Below are 13,519 nucleotides of genomic sequence, written 5' to 3' on the forward strand. Positions count from 1 at the left end.
CCGGGCTCCCGCCCTGAAGCTCCCTAGGGTCCCCCGCCGCCTCCTCTCCACCCTACCTGGCGACTCCGCGGCTCCACCACTTGCCAGACCAGGAGGATTAAGTCGGTCTCATCGGAGCCCAGGTCCTGCCCCAGCGCACCGGCCGTGGCTCCGAACAGGATGACCAATGGCCCAGGTCCGGGGCAGGGGTCAGCGGCGGAGTCTGCCGAGGGGTCTGGGCCCGGGAGCGGCGGCGGGGGCGGCGGCGGCGCCCGGCCCCCGCCCTCTCTGGGCGAGTTACCTGCCGGCCCCGCTGCCCACGTGACTGGGCGGCCCGGGGAACCTTGGGGGAGGGCCGCGAGAGTCCAACCCAGCCCCGAACTCGCACTCCAGGCCCGGGCGCTCCCTAGGGGTCCGGACTCCCGCTTCCCTGGCTGGTTCTGACGGCCCCATTTTTCTTCCTTCGCCCTCTTCAGGGACCACGAGGTCTCAGCAAAGGAACGTGCTAGACCACAGAGGTCTTTTCCAGTTCGTGAGGGCCGGGACCTGTGGAAGTCACCAGCAGACAGTGACTGCAGGTCTGGGGACTGAAGGGAATTACCGGGGGTCAAAGGGGGCGGTGAGTTACCCGGAGAATTTGTAGGGAGGATCGTTCGAGTACTGCTGGGGAAGGGGAAAGCAGCTGTGATTCTCTGGGATCGTTAGCGCTGCGGTAGAGTCGCCAGAGATCACAGGAAGGAGCTCGTCCATACAGGTTCGAGGCCAAAACGCGGTCTTGTGGGCCGGTGGTTCGTAAGCCTCAATTTTAGAAAAGTACCCCCAACCCCTAGAGCTGTACTTTTGGGCTAGGCTAAACCAGATGGTCTGGTCCGGGAGCCCCCCCCCGCCCGCCCCTGCCCCCACGTGGGGGCGCCTGTTTTGCTCTTTCGGAGAACGAGCCTGTTGCCCGGAGATGGAGGGGTGCGCTGGCCGGTGGGAGGCTTGTGTTGAGTTGTGTCTATGTGTGTCCTGCAGACCCTCGTTCCCTTTTCCACCCAGGGCCAACAAGCCAATTCGGACTGTCCCGCGTAGAGGACTCCCAGCACCCCTTTCGCCACGTGGAGCCTGGTGAGGCTCCTTTGCGGCTGTGTGTTTCCGAGCCGCCCAGTACTTAACCAAATTCTCCCATTTACTTGATTGAGAAACTGATTAGCTTTGCAGGAACGCTACAGCCTGACGCGGGCGGAGACATATTGCCAAGCCCGACCGAAAACCTGAGGCCGGAGCCTCACATCCAGTTTTTGGATAAGCGAGTGTGGCGTCTCGGTCTGTGGATAATGGAGAGTGCAAAGAACTTGGGCACGTCCCCAGCTCATTACCGGAGAGGCGGCGCGGCCGGGACGAGAGGGCACCTCCGAGACCTTGCCACACAGCAGCGTGTCCCTACTTGGCAAGAGAAGAGACTAAGGAGCCGAGACGGAAGTGACTCGTACAGGGACACGGCGACCAGGAGCAGAGGCGAGCCGCCGCGCGCGGCAACCCCTCCCCGGAGCGCTAAGCGAATCAGGCGCGGGGGGAGGAGAGGACGTTACTCCTAGGCGCCGCCCCCGAGCGAGCCTGGAATGCCAAATATTTGTTTGCCGGGCGGGGCGCAGCTGCGAGGTAAGGCCCTTCTCCCGCCCGCCGCAGACTGCGCCTGCGCCTTGCGAAGTCGGGGGTTTCTAGGCCACGCCCTTCCAGCCCGCTTCTCCACCCCAAGGGTCCGGTCCCTCCCCTGCTCCAGGATTCCCGGTTCGTAAAACTCAGGTGTGTACTGCTCCTTCCTGACTCCAGTCTGATCGCCCCTTCCTACAAGACAAAGCCCTGGCGTCCTCACCGAACGATCCAGATGTACTTGATCTCGTCTCTGGCCTCTCCTGGCGCCCCATCCGTTCCACCTGTAGACGGAGCTCGGCCCCTCCGTTTTGCTTCTTCTCGGGTCTCTATGCCCGATCTTTCGGGAAGCCTCCCTCTCGAGGTCACCTCTCCGCCGTGGAACCCCTGGCCATCCTGAGCTCATTGCCACTGGGGAACGCGTTCATGCGTGTCCAAGTGCCTAATGGGTGGTGGACTTGCACCTGGCTGGCAGCTTAGGGCGCTTCCCGTTAGTTCCTGTGAACCCATTCAGTCACCCCCATTATAAGATAGCTGCTCATGCTTTTCTCGAAAAACAAAATTCACTGAAATAACGTGTCCCCATTCCTTTGATTTTACTCATGTTAAAATGGGTCCTCCCCGTGGCCAGCAGATGGCGTAGTGGTTACGTCGCTGGACTCCCACATAACCGTAACCCTAACTGGTTGGAGTCCCAGACCTGGTGGCTTGAAACGCGACAGTCAGTTGCAAGGGCATGCATGCCAAAATCCCGAAAGTAGAATAGAGGGAGAAAGGCTTGCTGTGTGGCCATCCTCCCTGGAGGTTGATTTCTCAATTTCTGTCTCTGGTGAGTCTACCTGCCCCATAACAGAAAACAAACGGGGCGGGGGGCGAAAGACAACACACTGGGGGGGGGGGGTCGTCCTCCCAGCTCATCCCATCATTATTAAATAACCTGCTCTCCTGTCCCCCAGCCCAGCCTGGTTTTTGTTTTTGTTTGTTTGTTTTGTTACAGGGCATGTGCACCCACAGGAGACAGAAGGAGAGGGAAAAGTGAAAAGGCACCTCCAGGGTGGATGGCCACTCTGTCATCCCTTCTCTTCCATTCTCCTTTTGGGATTTTGGGCACGCACATGTGTCCTGTGTGTTCTTCAAGCTACTGGGTCCAGGATTCATACTGATCAGTAGGTCATGGGGATCCAGCTGCCTTAACCACCAGCTACCGTTTGGTCCCTATTAATCATTTATAGTCTCCTCCAAACATCTGATAGTCCAGTGCTTATCTCTGACACCTGTCACAGGCCCTGTCACTGAATGAATTGTTCAGGCTTTCTTCACTTTCAGGTATTGAAGCAATGGGACACCTCCCTCAGGCCACAAGATCTTTACAATAGGGTTTCATTGGTGCCTTTTCTTACCCTCTGATCCAGCCTCTGCTCTAATTAACCCCTGCTCTTCCTACAAAAGACACCTACTGAAGGTGTCTTCCTCCAAAGCAGGGGTCCCCTCTGTAGTTTGAAATTTCTGTACTTCACTGTTAAATTTCCCCCACCCCACCCTTTCCCAGCTCCTAGGACTCTTTTTCTTTTTTTTAAGAATTATTTCATTTAACTTTTTATTTATTTATTTACTTACTTTAATTTTACCAGAGAAGGACAGAGTGAGAGAGAGAGAGAGGGAAAATGAGAAAAGAAGCCTCCAGGTCCAGGACTCGAACCACGGTTGGCCATGTGGGAATCCAGTGCCCCTAACCACCACACTACTTGCTGGCCCTGCTAGGACTCTCGAATCATGAATGAATGGTACAGGAGAGAGGTAACCTCGTGGAACGTGGGAAAAGGGACTAGATCCTATGTACTGCACTTCTCAAAATTCCATCTACACTTCTGTCCTCCTAGGCCTTCCTGGGTTGGAGCTCCAATAAAGTCAGTCTGTGCTCTGGCTGCTCCAGGCAGGTGCAGGGTGTGGGGGCCCTCACAGAGTGTGGGGAATATACGGCATCTGTGGAACCACCTCCTCTGCTCCCGGAGTTGTGTGAAAACATCCTCCTGACTGTCTAGCTGTGTGTGAATTACCAGGTGTCACCCAGAGGCTTTGCAGAATCAGTGGTCTATTGGGTAAGGGAATGTCCTTCACCTTACTTCCCTGCAAAGAAAGATCCCACAGTGAAAGAGGATTCGACGTGGGGAGCCTGGAGATCCGTACTGGTGTCCCGAACCCACCCATGCTCTCGGGGATCCAGAGCTGCCAGCTGGTCCCACTTCTGCCCTTCCTTATTTCCAGGTAACCAGAGTAGCTAAGAGTACAGGAGGACCCAGGGTTCCCATCTCCGAGTCTTTGCAGAATCACAGCTCAATACCACTAGAGGGCGCGCGACACTTGCCAGAACTGGCTAATGAGCAGCTGGGCTGTGGAACATGCCCTGGTAGAAGGGTCAAGTACTGAAGCCAAAGCCCAGGAGAAAAGGCGAGGCCGCTTCACACACACACACACCAACAACAACAACAACAACCCACCCCCGGCCACTTCCCAGTCAGTGTCTGCTGGCTTCCTGGACGTAGGCACAGGTTTTTGTTGTTGTTTTTTAAAGAATTCTTTATTTAGGACTGGCAAGTGGCGTCGTGGTTAAGTGTACTAGACTCCCATGTGGCTGGCTGCAGTGTGTAAATAAAGTTAAATAAAATAATTCTGTAAAAAGAATTTTTTTTTTTTTGGAGAGGCTTTTGCTATAGGGCACGTGTGCTCATCAGAAAAAGAGAGATAGACAGAGAGACAGAAAGCAAGAAATCACTCCCCAGGGGGGATGGCCATGCCTCAATCCCTTCTTCTCCATTCTCCTCTCGGGATCTTGGGCATGCATGCACCCACGCCCAGTGTGAGTTTAAGCCACCGGGTCCGGGACTTGAACCACGGTCGACTATATGGGAGTCCAGTGACACAGCCATTATGCTAACTGCTGGTCTCAAAGAATTCTTTATTTAATTCCACTTATTATTTTTTAAATTTGACCAGAGAGAGAAAGCGAGAAAGCAAGCTGCCAAGTTCAGGACTTGAACCACAGTCGGCCATGTGGGAATCCAGCGCCTTTAACCACCATGCCACTTGCTGACCTATAGGCACAGGATTCTCACCCTAGTTCCACTCTCACCCACTCTGCCTTTTTTTTTGGGGGGGGGGGTAGGTACAAAGGTATAATGACTCACCAGAGAGAGACAGAGGGAGAAGAGAAAGCACACCACACGGGACACGGTCAGTTGGCACCCCATTTTCCGTTTCTTTCGGGATTTTGGCATGCTCACACAGGCACTTGCTGTGTTTGTCAAGTTACTGTGTCAGGGGACTCCAGCAGAACAGGAGGTAAGCTCTGTGGGATCTGGCTGGCTTAACCCTCAGGCCACAAAGCTGCCTGTGAGTTTTTTTTTTTCTTTTTTTTTCCATGTTGCCAAAGAGCATGTGCCCTTGCCAGGGGGAGATGAAGAAAGCACCCCTAAGTAGGGTGTGGTCACAACACAATCCCTTCTTTTCTCCATACTGTCAGGGTTTGGGGTTAACACAGTACAGTGGTGTTCAAGGTGTTTTCAAGCCAAAGGGGAAGTATTTGAACCACTGTCAGCCATGTGGGTCTGGGGTCCCTAAGCACTAGTCTACAGGTGGGTAACAGATGTGAGTTATGAATCTTTTTGTTGTTGTTATATGAGGTGTGTGCTCACCAGAGAGAAACAGAGGGAGAAAGTGAGAAAATCATCCTCTCCCCCCAGATGCCCATCATGCTGCAATCCCTTCTCCATTCTCTTCTTGGGATTTTGGGCACATATGCACATGTGCCCAGTGTGATTTTCAAGCCACTGGGTCTGGGACTCGAACTGTGCAGCCAGCCATGTGGGATCTAGTGCCTTAACCCAACACCACCTGCTGGTCCCCAGTTGTGATTCTCTAGGTCTCTAGGCTGCTGTACTTGCCCAACTCCCTGCCTGGAGCACTCACCCATCATCCATCCCTTTGTTTTCCTGGAAAACTACCTATTTTACAGGAGCCGTCTCTAATGATTCTTCCTCCAGGCAGCCTTCTTTGATGCCTAAATCATATTAACTAGATGCTCTATTCTGGGCCTCTTGCCTCCAGGATTCTGTCATAATTAGATCAGCATTTGGTATCTCATGACCCCATGATCAACGTGTCTCAGGCTGAATGGGTTGGGACTGGAACTGAGGGTGCCATGTGGGATCCAGCGTCTCAATCAGCATTTAACACTGTGCCATGGAGCAAGTCTGGCTGTTGTATTCTAATAGCCAGGGGCTGCTTCACACCCTGTAGTCAGGTCTGGGCTGAGGCCTCCCTGAGAGCTCAATCGAGTCTCCCAAACTGGGAACTGCAGAGTGGTCTCAGTGTAGCTAGTGCAGAAATGCTGAGGGGGAATGGGGTTGTCCTGTTGTAGGCAGCAACTGAGGCTGGAAATGAAAGAGCTGGGGAAGAGGTGGAGCAGAAGTTAGGGACACAGGGCCAGAGTACCCTGCGGGATCCTCACCAGGTGTGAGTGATACATGCATGGGAGGGTTGTGAATGGGGCTACAGGGAGAGGGATGGGGCCTGACTTTTTTTTTTTTTTTTAAGAATTCTTTAATTGGTGGGACCAGCATTTAGCATGATGGCTATGTCGCTGGACTCCCATGTAGTCGACTGCAGTTCGAGTCCTGGACCCGGTGGCTTAAACTCACGTTGGGCATGTGTGCTTGCGTGCGTGCCCAAGATCCCGAGAGGAGAATGGAGGAGAAGGGATTGTGGCATGGCCATCCTCCCTGAGGGGTGATTTCTCGCTTTCTATATCTCTGTCTCTTTCTGTCTGTCTGGCGAGCGCACGCGTCCTATAGCGAAAACCTCTCCAAAAAAGAAAAAAAAAAAAGAATTTTTAATTGCGGAACCAGCAGTTAGTGTAATGGCTATGTCGCTGAACTCCCATGTAGTCAACTGTGGTTCCAGTTCCGGACCCAGTGGCTTAAAACGCATGCTGGGCGCATGTGTGTGTGTGCCTAAGATCCCTAGGGGAGAATGGAGGAGAAGGGATTGCGGTGTGGCCATCCCCTCTGGTGGAGTGATTTCTTTCTTTCTATCTCTCTGTCTTTCTGGCAAGGGCACATGCCCTATAGCAAAAATCTCTCCAAAAAAAAGAATTACTATTTAATTTTATTTACTGTTATTATTTTAATAATTATTTTATTTTATTTTATCATCATCATTATTTTTAATTTGACCAGAGAGAGACAGACAGAGGCATTGTGAGAAAGCAAGCCACCAGGTCCAGGACCCAAACCACAGCCATATGCAGTCCATCTCCTCAACCACCATGCCACCTGCTGGCTCATTATTATTTTTAAAAACTTGGTATAGGGCACATGCATTCACCAGAGAGAGAGAATTTATTTAATCCCATCTGTTATTATTTTTAATTTGACCAGAGAGAGAGAAAGGGAAAGCAAGAAAGCAAGCTGTCAGATCTGGGACTCAAACTGCAGTTAGCCATGGGGGAATCCATCACCTTTAACCACCACGCCACCTGCTGGCCCCACTTTATTTTAACTTGACTAGAGTGGGACAGAGCAAGAGAGAGGGAAAGTGAGAAAGCAAGCCGCCAGGGCCAGGTGAACTGCAGTCAGCCATGTGGGAGTCCAGCGTCCTTAACCACTTTGCCACCTGCCAAAATAATTTCAAGAGCAGGCCAAGATAGTGAATAGGCTTCATCACCTGGCAGCTGCTTACTAAAAAGAAAGGAAGGGGGTGGGACAGAGATCTTGGAGCCAGGTGGAGGATGACTAGGGTGCAGCTGGCCAACAGCAGGGCGTGTGAGGAGGATCAAAACCTCTACTTCCCAAACAGGCTGATTCCTAGAGTGACAGTGCCTACATGTTACCTGCTGTCAAGTCTTTGCCCAATCTGCCCCTTATTTTTGGCCCAGGAAGCCTTGTCCTCTGGATCCCCAGGTTTCTGTGCTGTGGAGGGGTAGAGGTAGGGTAGGGGAGAGAGCGCTGATGCTCTGTCCGCTCTGTAGGGGAACTTGCAGATGGACTGAGGCTGAAGGTGAAGGCTCAAGTCCACTCCGAAACCCATACACTGCCTGCTTGGTCCAGTGGGGGGTGACGCCATACTTCACAAAATAGTGGACAAAGCTCTCACTTGGAAATGATCCCACCTGCACCCCTAAATCTAGGGCAGATGGTAGGGGGGATGTCCCTGGACCTGGGCGGCCTTGGAGTAAGGACAGAAGAACCGATGTTGAGGTTGCACAAAGGTCTCGACCAGCTCATGGTCACCTGAGGTTCAATAACTGCCCTGGACTCACTTCCTCTCCTGCTGTGACCGGGGTTGTTCAGCTGCTGCAAGCTCTGTACCTCGTATCCTCTCTCAACCCGGTCCTTTCCAGGTCCTCCAGGTCAGGGCGGCACCAGGACTCCGGGTGGAAGCCGCGCAGCGTGGGCTTTGGGTACCGAGAACCGGGCTAGGTGTACAACAGCCCCACCGGGTGGGCGACGAGATAGGCTTCACCTCGATCGATCGATGCACTCGGAGCTCAGCGCGGTCAAAGGAGCAGGCCGAGGGTTGGGCAAGAGAGGGGCGGTGAGTTCTGACTGGGAGGGACGCGCCTTGCCGCGAGTTCCTATTGGCAGACCTTTTGGAGGAGGTGAACCCTGATTGGCCAGTTGGCTTCGGGCGGCTGCGGGAGGCTGGGGGCAAAAAAAAACCCCGCCGTCGCCCGGCCCTAGGCGCTAGCCCTCAAGTCCAAACCTGCGCGTCCCACCTGCAGACGCTATCGCGCGACATGTACCGCCGCCTTTGCCCTTATCGCGCGGGACTGCTCCCGGGTGGCCTCTTGTTCCTCCTGCTACTGCTGATGCTGCTCGCAGACCCGGCGCTCCCGACTGGACGTCACCCCCCGGTGGTGCTGGGTGAGCACGCCTCTGGTGGTGGTCTCTTTCGCTGGTCGGTCCCACAGCTGGGTGCAGGCTGGGCTGCCTTCCCGGTTTGCATCTGTTCTAAGCATGGGATGAGGGAGCGTCTTACTGTCTTGTCACCTGGCTGGGCTGTCCACCTTTCTGCATGCTGGGCGGGGATGTGGTTAGCCTCCCACCACCTGCCTCCGTAGAAAATGAGGTGAGTGGAATGATCATTTCCAGATTGTCCAATGCTCCACCCGTCCACTTCAGTCCCAGGTCTTACTTTGCCTTATCTGCATCTTTTAGCAGAAAAGACAGCCCCTTCAGCCCCTCTCTTGAAGGCCGGTGGACTGGGTAGAGTGATCTTGGAGTTGGCCTGTGTGTTGACACTGGCCTGGGAGGCTGTCATCCTCCACTGTTTCAGAAGGCATTACTGAAAGAAAACTCTTTGGGGAAAGAATTGCTCTTTTAGCTGGCTGCTAACCCTCCCTCTGAACTTATCAAATGGGTGGCATTGAGCATTGTTGGAGATCTAAGGGAAACAGGATGACTGAAGGGTTAAGGGCTTGGGTCATGGCCAGGCCATGAACAAGTGTTAGGAAATGAGCCCAGGGCAGTTATTGGACCTCAGGTGACCATGAGCTGGTGAAAGGGACCACCACCAGACGCGTGCTCACCCAGCACCATCAGGGGGTGACGTCCAGTCGGGAGCACCGGGTCTGCGAGCAGCATCAGCATGTAGTCACCCCATCAAACCTAGGTGGACTAGGCTATATAGAAGCTGCCCATGGCCTCATCGACACTGTCCAGGCGAATTTGCACAGTGTTTCCTTGTGATGGGCAGAGAGGAGACTGGAAGTCCTTGGGCCATCACTCTCATCCAGAGCTGGCGGATCAGGGACTGGCCAAGTCTCCTGAGGGCAGAGGCATACTGAGGCAAAAATTAGACTTACTCTGCTACAGCGTGACCCTTGTGCTGAATATCTGATCATAGAAGGATGGGGATAGCAGGCAGGGTGGTGGTTCAGGGGGGAGGTAAAGGGAGCACCGGGAATTCCAAGCCAGGAAATGCTCTAGGGAACGCTGGAGTTCAGACTGGAAGCCTAGTACGAGGAGGAGAGGACTGTACAGGACTTGTGACTGGTCAAGTCATCTGGACTTTATCTTGTGGGGCCTCAAGGAGCCCGCAGAGTTCCGACGTGAAGGTGTGGATTGAGACATTCATGGTCTGTGGCTGACACAGCCTTTTTGCCTGGATTGGTGCTAGCTGTACTTATTAATTCATTCCATCTTTGGTTACCATTCCGTCTTTGGTTATTCAGAAGAGTCTCAGGGTCCACAGAACCGCTGGAATCCTATCCTGCCCAGCTCTTAAGGAGAGAAGCTGCTGACAGTAACCTTGGAAGACCCCACAGGGGCTGTGGATACACTGTTGCTGAGTAGAGAGCAGGGATCAGAATCGCCTAGGGGTGCATCCTTACTTTGTGGTGGAGGAAACAAAGGCCAGAGGAGAGAATGCAGTTAGCACTGATCCAGGCAAAAGAGGCTGTGTGCCAGCCACAGGTCATGAGTTTCATAAGCCGTACCCTTCATACTCAGCACTCTGAAGGTTCTCCGAGGTCCCCAGGATAAAGTCCAGATCACCTAGCCAGACACGAGCCCAATACAGTCCATTCGTCTTCCTGCTTGGTTCCGTCCAGAATACCTTTGAGTGAGGGGAAAGAACTGTGTGGCAAGGCCATTTCCACCTCTTCCAGCCTCAGTCACCTTATCTGTTTACTTATTTAATTCCATTTATTATTAGTAGTATTATTTATTTATTTATTTTAATTTGACTAGAGAGAGAGAGAGAGAGAAAGAAAGGGAAAACAAGAAAGCAAGCTGCCGGGACCAGCAGTTGGCGTAATGGCTATGTCGCTGGACTCCCATGTAGTCGACTGCAGTTCAGGTCTCGGACCCGATGGCTTAAACTCACGCCGGGCGCGAGTGCGTGTGTGCCCAAGATCCCGAGAGGAGAATGGAGGAGAAGGGATTGTAGCGTGGCCATCCCCTCTGGGAAGTGATTTCTCACTTTCTGTCTCTCTGTTTCTGTCTTTCTGGCAAGTGCACGCACCCTATAGCAAAAACCTCTCCAAAAAAAAAATTAAGAAAAGAAAAGAAAGCAAGCTGCCAGGTCTGGAACTCAAACTGTGGTTGGCCATGTGGGAATTCAGCACTTTTAACCACCACACCACCTGCCAGCCCCTCCTTGTCTGTTAAGTGGGGATAATTGTTATTGAGCTGAACAGCATGTGGATTCCAGGCACAGAAGAACTCAGAAAGTAGCCACTGGTATTTTTTTTAAGAATTACTTATTTAATTTTATTTGTAATTATTGTTATTTTTATTATTTTAATTTGACCAGAGGGAGAGAGACAGATAAAGAGAGAGGGAAAGGGAGAAAGCAAGCCATTAGGTCCAGGACTTGAACTGTGGTTGGCCAGTGGGAGTCCAGCGCCTTAACCACCACACTCCCTGCCTGGCCCCGCCAGTGGTATTTTTAGAGGCCACATTTCCGGACCAGGGCAAGGAGTGTCTGGACAAAGTAGATCTGGTGACTTCCTCCTCCAGCCATTTTCTCTATGGTAGAGACTGTCACCAAGGTCCCTGCACTGCCCAGTCCTGTCCACAGACATGTCATCCTGATGCTATCATGCTAGGGCCTCCTCACCTTTGTCCCCACATCATGAAGGGAGGTGAAGACAGGTGCCACACCTGCCTGGTGCCCTAAAGACATGTGGTAGCAAGAAGCCCTGAAGATGGGGCACAGGGGAAAGGGGCATGCCCTGCCTAGGGCTGGGGTCAAAGTTGATGCCCACTGAATACCCAGGAAAGCCAAGCAGTGGTTGTTCCCTTGGCGATCATAGATCCCCAGTGAGTATGTGTTTGAGAGGCCTTAAGAACATGGCAATGTTGAAGCCATGGAGGGATCAGGTGGGGCCTGAAAGATCATTTGGAGTAAGTAGAGATTTCGAAGGCTGTGCAGTGATGCAAGGGGGTTGGTTTGGTGTCACAAGGGCCCCTGGGCTGTGTGGACATAAAAGGCTGGCTGCATAGAGAAGTCAGTCATCCCTGGAGCCTGGTCACACCCAACCCTGCTGGGCTGTGGCTGGAATGCCGTGTTGTTTCAGGGTAGCTGCTTCTGACATAGGCTTCCATCCATGCGAGGGCCTCCGGATGATCTGCCTTCTAAAGCATCACTGGACTCTGACTTTTGTCAAGGCCTGGGGACCTCCGAAGCTGGCAGGCACCGGTGTCAGCCTCTCCCATCTGGGTTTCTGTTCATCACCTCTCTCCTACAAGCCTATTCTGGAATACCTTCTCTAGATTCAGTTTTGGCCGTTTAAATAGCTCTGTCCTGTTTCCCACACCCTCTCAGTGTGCACAGGGGCCTGTCTGCGTTGTTTATAGCTTGGGGTAGCTGAGTGAAGGGCCTTTGAGTTAAGGCCTTGAGTGTATAGCTAATGGCGAAGATGTAGCCTTGGCCAAACTTAGGGTGTTCTGGAATACAGAGGGATCTTTAATCCCCTTCCAGTGAGAGCTTTCATCTGAGTCCTTTAACTGTAGATACAATGTGTAGAGGTGTACGTGTGGGGAGGGGGTGGGGGTTTGTGGGAAGTGATTCAGGTTAAGATCTCATTTAACAGATAAGGAAACTGTGGCCTAGTATGGGGAAGTGTTTTCACCCTGACATCCCTTTCAATTATTATTTTTTTAAGAGAGATTTTTGCTATAAAGCATGTGTGCTTGCTGGAGAGACAGAGAGACAGAAAGTGAGAAATCACCCCCCAGGGGGGATGGCCATGCCACAATCCCTTCTCCTCCATTCTCCTCTCAGGATCTTGGGCATGCACGCACACGTGCCCAGTATGAGTTTTAAGCCATTGGGTCCAGGACTTGAACTGTGGTTGACTATGTGGGAGTCCAGCGACATAACCGTTATGCCCATCTGCTGCTCCTCCTTTCCAGTAATTCGATTGTTCCAGAGGAGGGGGAATTCTGGTGAAGATATGGAGGATTTACTTTGTAGTTGGGGAGAGTGTTAAGGGCCTCTTCCAAGCCCCTGCAGGGTATGTATCTTGCCCCACTGTGTGCCACATAGCAATAGCAGTGTTTCTGTGGAAAGAGGTGCCCTGGCCTCTGAGTCAAGGTCCTCTGGTACTCCTGGCTGGGCTCTGTGCTTTCATTTGAGGTGGAGAACTGCAGAGGTCTTCTGTGGTCTCCATGACCTGTGAGGCATCTGCTTTAAGATTCACAGGGGGGACCAGCAGTTAACGTAATGGCTATGTTGCTGGACTCCCACATAGTTGACCGCGGTTCGACTCCCGGACCCGGTGGCTTAAACTCACGCCAGGCGTGTGTGCATGCGTGCCCAAGATCCCGAGAGGAGAATGGAGGAGAAGGGATTGTGGCGTGGCCATCCCCCCTAGGGGGTGATTTCTTGCTTTCTGTCTCTCTGTCTCTCTCTGTCTGTCTGGCGAGCGCATGTGCCCTATAGCAAACAAACAAACAAACAGACCAGATTCATAGGGAACACCAGCTTGCCAGGCCCAGGGCTCATGCATGTCCTGTGTGCCCCTGCAGTACCTGGCGATTTGGGCAACCAGCTGGAGGCCAAGCTGGACAAGCCGTCGGTGGTGCACTATCTCTGCTCCAAGAGGACGGACAGCTACTTCACGCTCTGGCTGAACCTGGAACTGCTGCTGCCTGTCATCATTGACTGCTGGATTGACAATATCAGGTGGGAGCTACGCCCAGAGAGACCTCTCACGGCCCATTTCCTTTTTATTCCTACCTCAAGAAATCTCGAAGTCACTGACCTCTTTCCTTCCTCTCAACTGGCGCCACCTCTGCTCTCTTCCCTGCAGAACGTTCTTCCCCTTCCTTCCTCTCTCTAGTTGAGCCTTTGCCCTCTCACCCCACATGCAGTTAGTTTCTTTTCCTTTTTTTTTTTTTTTTTT

General features: G+C 52.7%; 2 protein-coding genes across 10 annotated transcripts in view; one reads left to right on the top strand and one right to left on the bottom strand.

Moving 5' to 3' along the window:
* ESRP2 (epithelial splicing regulatory protein 2) overlaps positions 1 to 1,334 on the bottom strand; it is an 8,782-nt gene extending 7,448 nt beyond the window's left edge. The window contains exons 1-2 of the mRNA XM_014591004.2: positions 1,251 to 1,334; positions 57 to 566 (exon numbers count right to left, since the gene is read on the bottom strand). Coding sequence (XP_014446490.1) covers positions 57 to 566; positions 1,251 to 1,334 — 594 coding nt within the window. The remainder of the gene's footprint in view (positions 1 to 56; positions 567 to 1,250) is intronic.
* PLA2G15 (phospholipase A2 group XV) overlaps positions 1 to 13,519 on the top strand; it is a 24,391-nt gene that overhangs the window by 1,407 nt on the left and 9,465 nt on the right. For 3 of the 9 annotated variants that reach the window (XM_027775088.1, XM_014591010.2, XM_014591013.2), the window contains 2 exons: positions 456 to 1,620; positions 13,143 to 13,299. In XM_027775088.1, the coding sequence (XP_027630889.1) occupies positions 1,581 to 1,620; positions 13,143 to 13,299 (197 nt within the window). In that variant the 5' untranslated portion in view covers positions 456 to 1,580. Of the gene's footprint in view, positions 1 to 132; positions 176 to 279; positions 1,621 to 8,334; positions 8,532 to 13,142; positions 13,300 to 13,519 lie in introns of those variants that run through there. The other 6 variants (XM_006156897.2, XM_027775091.1, XM_027775089.1 and 3 more) reach the window with 5 other exon arrangements.

The sequence above is a fragment of the Tupaia chinensis genome, unplaced genomic scaffold (assembly GCF_000334495.1).
Source record: "Tupaia chinensis unplaced genomic scaffold, TupChi_1.0 Scaffold000523_1, whole genome shotgun sequence".
Classification (NCBI taxonomy): Eukaryota; Metazoa; Chordata; class Mammalia; order Scandentia; family Tupaiidae; genus Tupaia; species Tupaia belangeri.